This window comes from Apaloderma vittatum, unplaced genomic scaffold (assembly GCF_000703405.1).
Source record: "Apaloderma vittatum isolate BGI_N311 unplaced genomic scaffold, ASM70340v1 scaffold3477, whole genome shotgun sequence".
Classification (NCBI taxonomy): Eukaryota; Metazoa; Chordata; class Aves; order Trogoniformes; family Trogonidae; genus Apaloderma; species Apaloderma vittatum.
This window is the reverse complement of record NW_009726541.1, coordinates 66315-77503: the sequence shown is the minus strand read 5'-3', so window position 1 is coordinate 77503 and position 11189 is coordinate 66315. Positions and strand designations below refer to the sequence as shown.

The 11189-nt window shown below is 37.0% G+C and overlaps 1 protein-coding gene across 1 annotated transcript in view; it reads left to right on the top strand.

Annotated features, from left to right (window-relative positions):
• Window positions 1-4818: 4818 nt before the first annotated feature.
• The window catches only part of LOC104276854 (G-protein coupled receptor 98-like), a gene marked incomplete at both ends in the record, with an annotated part of 71443 nt that continues 65072 nt past the window's right edge, over window positions 4819-11189 (top strand). The window contains one exon of the mRNA XM_009873308.1: window positions 4819-4997. Within this exon, the coding sequence (XP_009871610.1) occupies window positions 4819-4997 (179 nt within the window). The remainder of the gene's footprint in view (window positions 4998-11189) is intronic.

Here is an 11189-nt window from a genome sequence, read left to right as displayed (position 1 = left end):
CACCAAACCAGGAATTGCAAATTAGCCTATATCTAAATACAGCTTTCTTTCCCAGTGACATTCATGTGGTATCTGGCATTTTCCTGGTATTATGTCAGAATTACTTTCATTAAGAACCCTAGCAGCCCCTCTGACAGCTGTGCTTGTTGGTCTTAGCAAGCTAAGTACATGATCTGTCATGCTGGAACTGCTCGTAAAAATGGAGCTGCTCTGTCTCTAGTGATAGAAATACTCTTCTTATTGTTTTTTTTCTGGAATTTATGCAGTTAGATATGTTAAATATTCTTGTCAATGGATGTTACTTTCTATAGTCTCAATAGAGAAGTTTTTCTGCTGTACTTCTCCTTCACCTAGCTTGGCTTACAACTTTCTCTTAGGTTAACTTACCTAAATTATTTTGTGAACTGTAAATTACATCCTAGTTAAGAGCTGCTCATTCACTTCATTCCTGAATTGCTTCACGTCTCTTGAATATTCACTATTTTGCACCAAGTAATGCTTTTAAGTTGCTGCTTTACTGGGATATCTCATGTTTTGACTACCTGGTGTTTGACAGTGTTTCATCTTCCCATCCTATGTGCACTGCATTACATTAAGTTGCAAAAGGTTTGCTATTTCTAATGCTTGCTCTTCCAAGGATTAATCAATTACAACTACAAAAAATTGTATGTCTGTTAACAGTTAGTCATTTTTATAGCTGTAGTTGAAATCTGTTATTTTTGTTGGCCAGGTCCAAACCACCTTCACATCCCATTGCATTTAGTGGAGCCTCAGGCTTGTGTTAGTCATAAAGACTCTTCATGCAAATCTGAGGGTACAAAGATGCTTAAGAGGTGATCCTTGACAGCCTGCTGAGTGATGAACTAAGAGCTGCCTGAGTAAAACTGAGAGTGAAGGAGATTGCCCTATTTTGGGGGTGCAGGTCTTCAGATGTGAATAATTCCTGAAGTTTGAAACACCCCAAAGGGAAGAAATGATCTGAAATAATAGATCAGCCCAGTCCTCAGTTACAATTTACTCCTCTTGACTGAGAATTGATTCTGAATTTATTTGAAGAAGCAATGCCAGGACACTAAAGGAGTGCTGGGGACATCTCTGTGCTTGAACCCGTCCCCATGACAGTATTAGAAAAGCTTGTGGATCCAAGGGAAAATCAGACTGATTTGGGAAGGCTGGATGATACTGCTGTCTAAGTGGCAGCTTTAAATGTCTGAGAAATTAATGTTTTTAGTTCTCAGCATGGTATACTTAATGCACATGATTTGGAGGGCAGGATTAATAATGTAAAATGTGACTCAAAGACTTCTGTCTGGGAAACAGCAAAATTACATGAACAGATTCTGCACCACTCATGCAGGCATTCTGCCCTCAGCATAGTGCATATTCCTGGTCACCAACGCATTTTATACAAGTGTACCAGTATCAGACTCAAGCACGGCATACAGAAGTGGGTGACTGTGGTAATCGAGTGTAAGCATCATGCAGCTATGTTCAGATACATGGAACTGAAATGTCCAGTAAATACAGACCATTTTAAGCAATCTGAAAGTGGCAGCAGAAGTCTATAGGAATACACAGATTTAACAGGACAGTTGGACCTGTACAGATTCAGTTCTGCAGTCTCGACCAAAGATTTTCTTCCCAGGCTCTAGGACAACTTCTTTGCCTTTTTGTCCTGATCTTTTCATCTTCTCTGTATTGCTAGGTACACTAACCATCTTTAGCATTTTTTCATATTTTAATAGTGCTTGCAACATTAAAATCTATAGCTTTTTCTTCTAATTCTTTTCCCTTTTTTAGCTTCTCATATCTGTAGGCTTACATTCAATGTCAGTACCTGTACAACATATTGACTGAAATGCAGGAATGAAAAGGACCTCAGAGATCACCTGGTCCATTTTCAGAGCCAGAACAAAGCCACATCAAATCATCCTTGCTTGTCTGATTGCTCCTGTCTCTTTTTATTACACTGTCTTTTTTTTCTTGAGATTTTTGTAAGTTGCAGAATGTTAATAACATTACCCATCTGTTTTAGGATGAGGCTTTCTTGACTGCAGAAGGAAAGGAGTGAACAGTATCCAAGACTCTGTGCCCACAGGGTAGCTTAGCCTGAAATATTTGCCTTATACTAATGTCTGAAATTGAGAATTCTTCATCCTGACAAATGTTCCTTCCTAGAAATGTACGTTGCTACAGCATAAGCCTGCATTTTGAAATTGCAGCCTGTGCTTTTATCTTAGGAGCACGCACTAAGGATACCTATCTGTATTCTGTTTTTCTGCCCACGACAAAACTGTAGTATGACAATCATTTATCAGGAAAAATAATTTGCTTCTTTTAGCATTTTCTCACTTGATACCAATAAAAATATTACCAAAAAAAAAAAAGTTTAAATCTATCTTATGAGGAAAAATTTAAAATTGAGTAGTTCTCAATAGCCAGTTCTGACATAGAGTAAAATTATGGGAAAATGTGACTATTTGTACTTTTTTGAGCCATTGTTACAATGGAGTAAATCAACAACAAAAGTGGCAGTTCAATAAGCAAACCAGTTTGAATGTCATGAGCCTGCTGTCACCCATACCTGAATCTTCCTCCTTTGTGGATTTAATGGCACCTTAAATTTTCTATAAATCTATAGTAGACTTATAAGACAAGTTCTTATCTTACAATAAATTTAATGCGTATTTTTTAAGAATTATTTATGGCCTGCTTAGCAGCTTCGAAAAAGGAATACTATAAAAGTGAGCAACAATTCTGAAAATAAAAGCTGTGGCCATTCCTAAAAAGAAGGAAGAAGAATAGAAGTTTTCCCACTGAATTGGGAAAAACTGTATTTAAAATATTTTGCAGCTAGTATTTACCAGATATCCACAGATTATCAGCACAGATAAATGAATTAATAAAGAAAGAAAGAAACAAAAGCACACCAGATTTGGGACTGTAATTTGAATTAATTGCCTCACTCTGAAAGCAAAAAGCCTTACTGAAGTTTGCATTGTCTCATTAGAGTGTTATTTGGATCCATAATTGTTTTGCATTCTGTATCAGAACAATCACAAATCGTACATTTGTTCTTCCACCTGAGCAGCTGGGAAATGTTTTATTCTTCTTCAGAACTGTTTATTGTTGCGGCATGGCAACAGGAAAGAATTTGCTAAAATTAGCTCCACTATTTGTATTTCATTGATTAAATTTTGGAACATCAAAAAGGAGTTGAAGACAAGAAATTATAATTATCAAGATAGTAACATTAGTGCACAGGAAATGGTGAAATATCCAAACTTGCTCACATCTCTGCAGCAGTGCGGGCATTAAAGTATTCTTCTGTGATAAGTGAGGTGAGATAGGTAAATATGGCTAAACAAACACAGAGCGAGGACATGAGGTACAATTTCTTGGATGACTGAGAACAATGTCCACCAGATTGTAAGAATTAGTAGAACCAACAACCCCTGAGCATAATGGCATAAATCAGTTCAAGGGTTTTGCTGTCTGGAAATGCTCACAGTGAAGCACAGCCTAGTCAGCACTTACAAGGGCGTGTAATTTGAAGAAGATTTATTGGCATAGGGTGACAAACTGATTCTTGAATGGGTTTTCAATCCCTTGTTGAAGTTATGAGAGGAAGGGGCATTGTAGGAGAGCAATCAAATCTTTCCACAAACTTTGGATTTGTTTTCTAAACACTGTTTTCATCTGCTTCATGTTTTCTTCCTGCGAATATCCAGCAATATAATTAATAGTTTTTCTGTGTTCTTTCAACCTACACAGGACACTTATATGGTAGGATTTTTTTGGTGTTCTTTTAAGGAAAGCAAACTTTGCCTTTGTTCACAATCACCAAATGAAAATAGAAAAGGCCATACATAATTAATATAATTATATACACAAGATATATTTAAAAATGTCATTCTCTAAGTAAGAATTTAAAATGGTTACTGAACTTATATTTTTTTAAAAAACGAAATTGTTGGCATACGCAATGTGCTTTATGATTCATGATAGAAAGTATTGTGTATTCCTGCTATATAAATCACAGAAAAAAACCCCTGTAATGATGATTAACTGATGAGACTTACTTACATAAGGAATCCACAAACCATTAATTAAGTACTTGATTGTGAAACTGCTAGACAAATTCTTGGCTAAGGGGAAGCTGCCACATTTCACAAATGCATATAATAGCTTTGCTGTTGTTGCCGTATATGGGTTTTACCTATCCTAACAATAGACAGCTGCAAATTTAGCATATATATCAACATTTATGTTGATTTATATGCTAAATTCCTATGTAAACAATGAAGAGAGATGAATGTGGTTGGGTATGGATCAATAAGTGCCTGAAGATATCTGTCCTCTCTCCAGTGACTGTCAAGACTGGATAGAGGCACAAGCTTGAATTAGATACCCTCCAGACAGAAAAAGATGAAAATACTGGTGTGATTTAGCAATATTATATGTCAGTCTTTTCTGTGAAGGCACGGGAATTCCAGAAGAAAGCTACTTTTGCACCACAGAGATATTTTTGCACAGCAAAAGAAGTGTTTTCTGCTAAACAGTGTGTCCCTTCCTCTCTGATAGTCTAATCCCAAATCTAGCAGTTATATAAATAGTCATACTTCTTTCATAATCAGTCTCTTTTGATTACTTAAGAGAAGAAAATGAGAACAAAATATTTATGTTGAAAAATGTTTATATATACACATATGCTGGGACAGAAATGCTCTGTATTATAACTTTCAGAGTTATTTGTTTTTTTGAAGATAGCTAATCATCCAATAAGTCTACTGATTAATACTCTGCTTTATTCTTCAGGCTGTTAATTTCTGGTACGTCCTGGTGATGAATGACGAACACACAGAGCGGCGCTATCTGCTTTACTTCCTTTTGAGTTGGGGTCTTCCAGCTTTTGTTGTGATCCTGCTTTTAATTATCCTGAGAGGAATCTATCATCACAGCACAGCGCAGATTTATGGTCTTGTCTACAGTGATCTGTAAGTTTTCCTTTAAAAAAACATGAGCTAACTATTGCATCCTTTATATTGTTTTGTGTTTAGTTTTCTTGCTCATGGTGGGGTGGGTGGGGAGTAGGTGACATGTAAATACTGCCAAATGCAGAAAGGGGCAAGGAATTTCCTTGTTTGGTGGAGATGAAGCCACTCCGTCACACACGTGCAATGCAGCACTTTCCGTGCAATTGGCCTTTCCTCCAGTTTCTCCACAGTTCCATCCCGGGCTGAGCACTGGCAGAGCCAGCGTGAGCATGTCCGTTTTGCGCGTAAATTATTTATTCTTTTCTGAGGCTGTGCAATTCCAGGGTAAAGCACAGCAACAGCTGCTGCTGCAGAGGTGAGCAGAAGACCATGTTTTTCTTCCATTTCATTTCTGTGTTTAAAAAAACCACACCAACAAAACAAGCCTTAAACCCTCATCTCTTAGATTATTGGATATATTCTCTGCTAAACAATATTACTACTTTATCATGCCATATAGATTTCCTGAAGAATTGCTCTTGGATTATGGAATACATTATATTCAAAACTGTTCCAGATTTGAGCATTGCTATAATGCCAATAATAAACACAGCCCTCTTAAAGCTATATATATAATGTTAGAAAACTGTCCTAATTAAAACAATACATCTTCACAGAACTTGAGACGTTTCAGTGGAAAAATCTACAGATAAGTATTTTTGCTCTCCTTCCCTACCTATTTTACTCTGGCCCCTTTTCTGGCAAGGCTTTCTAGGATACAGGGCTGTTATGCTTATTCACTTTGTGTTATAATTACATGCTTCATGTGCAGGAAAAAAAGTAAACACACAACTTTTTAAAGCAATAGAAGAATGTACAAATTCTTTTTATGAAAACTTCTTAGTTAGGTGCTTGCAGAATCGATCCAAATCATTCTGGCTTTAATGAAAGAGGAAGATATGGGGTGCAAAATTCCATTATAACTGAACAAAGTTCAGTACAGTGGGTTTTTTGTCATACAAAGGGAATTACTGAGAGAAGCAGATACTGGAATTCAATAACTGTGTTTGGTATATGTGTTTACATATATATATGTGCATTTATAAGTATTACCTGTTCATATACATATACATATATATATATATATATATATGATAAGCAGAGATACATGATTTAGATCTAAATGAGCTACGTTGGGTACTACAAGCTGTCTATCCATGTTTACCCAATGTTTAGCCCCACATTAATAGACATTAGCTCTCAACTCAGAAGGACATCTGAGGTCCACAGCAGCAGATGATTTCTGCTACTCACCCTCCACCAGAGAGTGCTACATAGCTCTGTGCTATCCTATACACACAGATATTTATTCACAGAACATGGTGAACAAGAGTACTGTATTTTACTTCATGGTAAAATGCTTCTCTATGCGTAATGAACACAATAAATGTGTGTAGCATAATCAAGTCTTCTGATTGCAATCAGACAGTGTGCTGATTGTATCGTTACGCAGTGAACCACGGTTTCACAACTGTTTTCTTTTGATGTCCATATCTCATTCTTCTAAAAAGAAGGAGAAGTCCCCAAGTTCAGATAAAATTATTAAGTTGAGGAAAATTATTCAGTCCAACTCGTCTGCCCAAATTAAATATAAAACTTTCTCTCCATGTTATTAAAGTGGGAAAGTGCCAGAAATTGCCCAAAGCTCAGTGAGTGTGAAGCTTATTCCAACTCAGTCAGTGTGAGCACTGTAAGGAGATATTGCAAGGATTTTCATAAATAGCATCGATGCTAATTCCTAATGTGAAGAGCATTTTAAAAGTTGCTCTTTATTATACAAAGGGGGCTTTCAAAGCCAGGGAAGAGGATGGATCAAGCTGCATCTCTTGGTTTGTTTTCTCCAAAAGAGGATGTAGTAGTGGAAAAAGTAACACAGAGATTTCCAGAGTGAATGTCATTACATACTAACTTCAGAATGAGCCTCTGAAATAGTATGAGAACAACAGTGTGCTGCTAAGGAGCTCATTTCATGTGAGAGCTGGGACATTGGTTAGAGTAATAAAAGCAGTGAGGTCTGTTATCTTAGTTCTCTTCTATCACTCCTTCAGGCAACTTATTTTTGCATTATTGTGCTGCCTGACTAACTGTTTTGTTCCTATCCAGGTTGTCATGGGCACGATTAATGGCCAACAGGATATCTGTGCCAAAAGAACTTCATTTTATGCTTGTAATAAACAAAAAAATTTATTTGAGCTGTGTTGGATTTCGTGCTTCAAAATAAGTATTATGACTGGGCCTTTGCTCAGATATAAAAAGTGCTACACACAAATGCATAGATTTTGTACAATAACTCTTATAACATGTCACAGTAATTATTTTCATAAATAGTGGAGTTTATGTATGGCATGAACAGCTCGCTGCTTGGCATTATGTGATTTTTTTTATGATACTGGTAAATTTGTCCATATCAATGCCATCAAATAGCTTTTTTTTTTTTTTTCAGTCATACTCCTCTCTTTCCTAATTCCCCCATTGCTCATCTCAGGAGGTGAAAAGCTGTTTGAATAGGACCAGAAAAGTTGCTGATGAAAGCATAACTTTGATGAAAGAAGTAATGATAAGGTCATTTGCATAGGGTGGGTCTGAATGGAGGAAGAGAGGTATGTGTGGATAACTGTAAAGAAAAATGTGGAGGTTCTATGAATATCTGCTACAATACCTTCCCCTGGGAAAGTAGTAAGATTTCACCCCCTCTTAAAAATATGCGTTAATTCTTACGTCTTCTTTTAAGAAAGAATAAAAAGTTAATTCACATGCAGTCTATAACTGCATCTCTGATTAATTTCTGTGTATAATAACCATTGGCTTGACTGTGTCAGGAAACTTGAAAGTGAGGACATTCTCTGTGTGCAGCTGACTTGTAGAAAGGGCTTGGATAGGCATTTGCTATCTATTTTTTTCTTAGTTTTTGTGTTATGGTAAAAATCTTACTTGAAGGGTTGTAAATTGAAGCTCTAATGTGTCTCTCAATTTCAAGTGTATCATCTGCTCTGGTCAGCATGGCACTCATGCTCTAAAACTTCTATCCTTGCTTAAGAATTGACATGATAGCTGAGGCGTTAGTGTGTATTAGTGACAAGGCAGGTGTAAGCTCCTTTCAGCTGGCTAATAACTGAAATTTGAATTAAGCACTGAACTAGATGGTTTAATATCACTCTAAAAAATGCACATTATCCTTCTATATTTCTGAGATTTTAAGTCATACTGACAATTTTCCAACTCCTTAAGAGTTTGCTGCAGTCTCTGTCTTGCTAGTCTCTATCTGAAATATCTTCTAAGGACACAAATTCTATCACTTAGGCATATGCTATTTTTAAAAAGCATTTCCTTTTGTCATTTCTTATTACACTGAATGTCACCAGGACTTTGTGTTGTGACATAAGTAGATACCTCAGGATAACCTTTCTCTTCCATTTGTTTTGTGTTTTCCTTTCTTATCTCCTATCTGATTGTCTCTTTCAGGATTATAAACCAAACCTGTAACTGCTGTTTATTTACAGGAATCATTAATGCCCTTGCACACTTTAACACCCTTCTCCTTTTGAGAAAAATTTTTCTTATTGAATAACAAAACTTATGGACACGTCAATTCACAATAAGACAAGAGTTCATCTTAAAATCAAATTCCAAAGCTCACTGTGGTTCCCAAGCTTCACAAAGTTCAGCATCTGCTCTTGCCCTGGTATATACAGCTCACCAGTCAGCCTAATTTCTGAAAATATTTTAGTTAAAATTCTCAGAGGGAATTTAATCTAAGCAATATGTTTAAGATCAGTAGCGTATTTCCAATAGGTCTCTTAAAATACAAAGACACAGTTCATCCAGTGTGGTGGAAAACATATGGAGGCAAACTGAAGCTGTAGGTATTGATAGAGATGTAAAGTGCAGTGGCGAGATGAAGAGAGAAATGTGAAGAATTACAGAAAATATAGTTTCTACCAGTTTCATACCGGTCTCATTAGTCATTACTTTGAAGAAAATTCGTTATTTTGAAGAAAAATGTCAGCAATATATGTCTATCACTTATCTTTAGAGGGATTGCATCACAGGGGATTTACAGACTGCAGGGAGTTCGGAAAACCTACTCAGGTATAGATAAAAAAACCTCAAACCAGTGAATGGCTTCAGACCAACAACAATTCAGTTTTGGCGGAAGCTGGGTTTGGGTTCATGACACCTTGTAATTCTCTTCCACTTATGAAACAAGCAAGCAAAAGAACTTCTAAAATTGGAATCCTTGGCAATAAAGTAGCTTACTATTTTCTTATATAACCCTGAAAGTCTAATCATCTACACTTGCACACAAGTAAAATTTCAGTGCCCTTTGAAGTCAGTGGAACCACACCTATTTGCAGGGTTTTGCCTTAAGTCATCTGATTTTGAGATCAGAGGCCAGGATTATTTAATTACAAGTATCGGATTTTGTTCACAAACATGAGTTTAAAGGTTTGATGTGCTGCGCTGACTGGACTTGTGCCCAAGAGATTGTCCAGAGCCGTAATAGATGTTGTAAAACAAATGTACTACTCTAAAATTGGCCAGAATTACAGCTTAGAGGAGCTTGAACATTTAACTCACTTGAGTGGTTTGGAAACTCTTACCTACAATAGCGTTAAAGTATGCTTTTATAAACTTGAGAAGTTCTTTTGCTGCAGTTTTAAGCTCAAGCTTGACTAAACTTTCATCTTGAAACCAAACTTATTTAAGAAGGCCAAAGGATTGTTTTTATTAGAGTATATACTGAAACAAGTAACCTTTGAAAAGGAGAAAACTGAAAGTGATTAGATATGACAGAATACAAATTTAAAATTTTATAAACCAATATCTCCCTGCCTACTGTGTCCTCGCAAAAGCTGGTCAAGCTGTTTTTCAAGCATGGCTTTTATTTGAAGCAAAACATATTTTCCTCTACTTCCCAGAATGGGTTCTTTTGGTGATTTCTGCGATGTGATTGCTCTTTGCACTTTTAACAGCTCTTTTTGCTCTGCCAGTTCCTCAAAGTGTCTCTGTTTTAGGAGGATTGTTTATTTGGCCAAAGGAAGAGCCATCTCCGCTCTCCGCATCTCCGCTCTCAGTAGCTCTCACCTGATTCATTTATTTTCCTCTTTAAAATCCCCTGTGACAAAGAGACCGAGCACAGAATTACCTCCTGTACTGTTACAATATCTTAAAGTTATAAAATATTTCAGAGAAAGTGATGTGATAACATCTCACAGTGGAGAAAAGCTAAACTGAATGTTCTCACAAATATATCTCCTTTCTATCACGTCATCGGTCATGATGGTATCTATGAAAAATAATGAGAAAAGATTGTCCAGCTGAATTCCTTTCTAGAAAAAATTAAACCTTTCTATCTCCTCTGCAGTCTAGCCCAAGGCAGAGGTTTTTCCAGCAAAGTCACTGCATCTGTGACTGTGCAGACACATCCAGGGGACAGGAGAACACAAAGCTACAGAAGCTGGAAATTATGAACTTTTTTGTTCTATGACTGAGAGTTACAGCTCCCGCTGTGACTCACGCTCTCTGAATCACGCTCTCACACATGGGCACAGCACGGGGCACGGAGTAACGTCCAGGAGCTGTGGCCAATGTTGTTTGGATAACAAACTTCACAGAAAATGCCTTGCTCTGCCACGTGGATAGAAATGCATCGAGGGCACGTCGAGTATCCTCACGTGTGAGGAGATGGACCCCGGTTTCGCACGAAACAAGCAGTGCCCTTGCGTGGTGCAGCAAAAGTGCTAGCAGGGTGGCAGGGTTGGCATCGCTTCTGAGGAAGGGGGAGGCTTGAAAGAAGCAGAGACCTGTAAAAGTTTGTCCTGGTTTGGGCTAGAACGGAACCAATCCTCTGGTCAGTGATTTTATTTTTCCTCTAACTCTCTCTGAAGTGACTGCACTTTCTGAAGTTAATGGCGGGGCTTTTTTTCCTTTTTTTTTTTTTTTTCAGTGTCTGCTTGATATTTGCAGTTACCCCCAAGGAATAATACATTTTAAATATATTAAATTATTTTCTCATTGATATTATTATCTTTTTATTGTTACTGTTTCATTAAAACTGTTTTAATTTTCTATTCCAATCCACAAGTCTCACTCTCTTATTCCCATTTCCTACCCACTTTTGCGGAGAGGCCTTAATAGAGAGCATCTGTCATG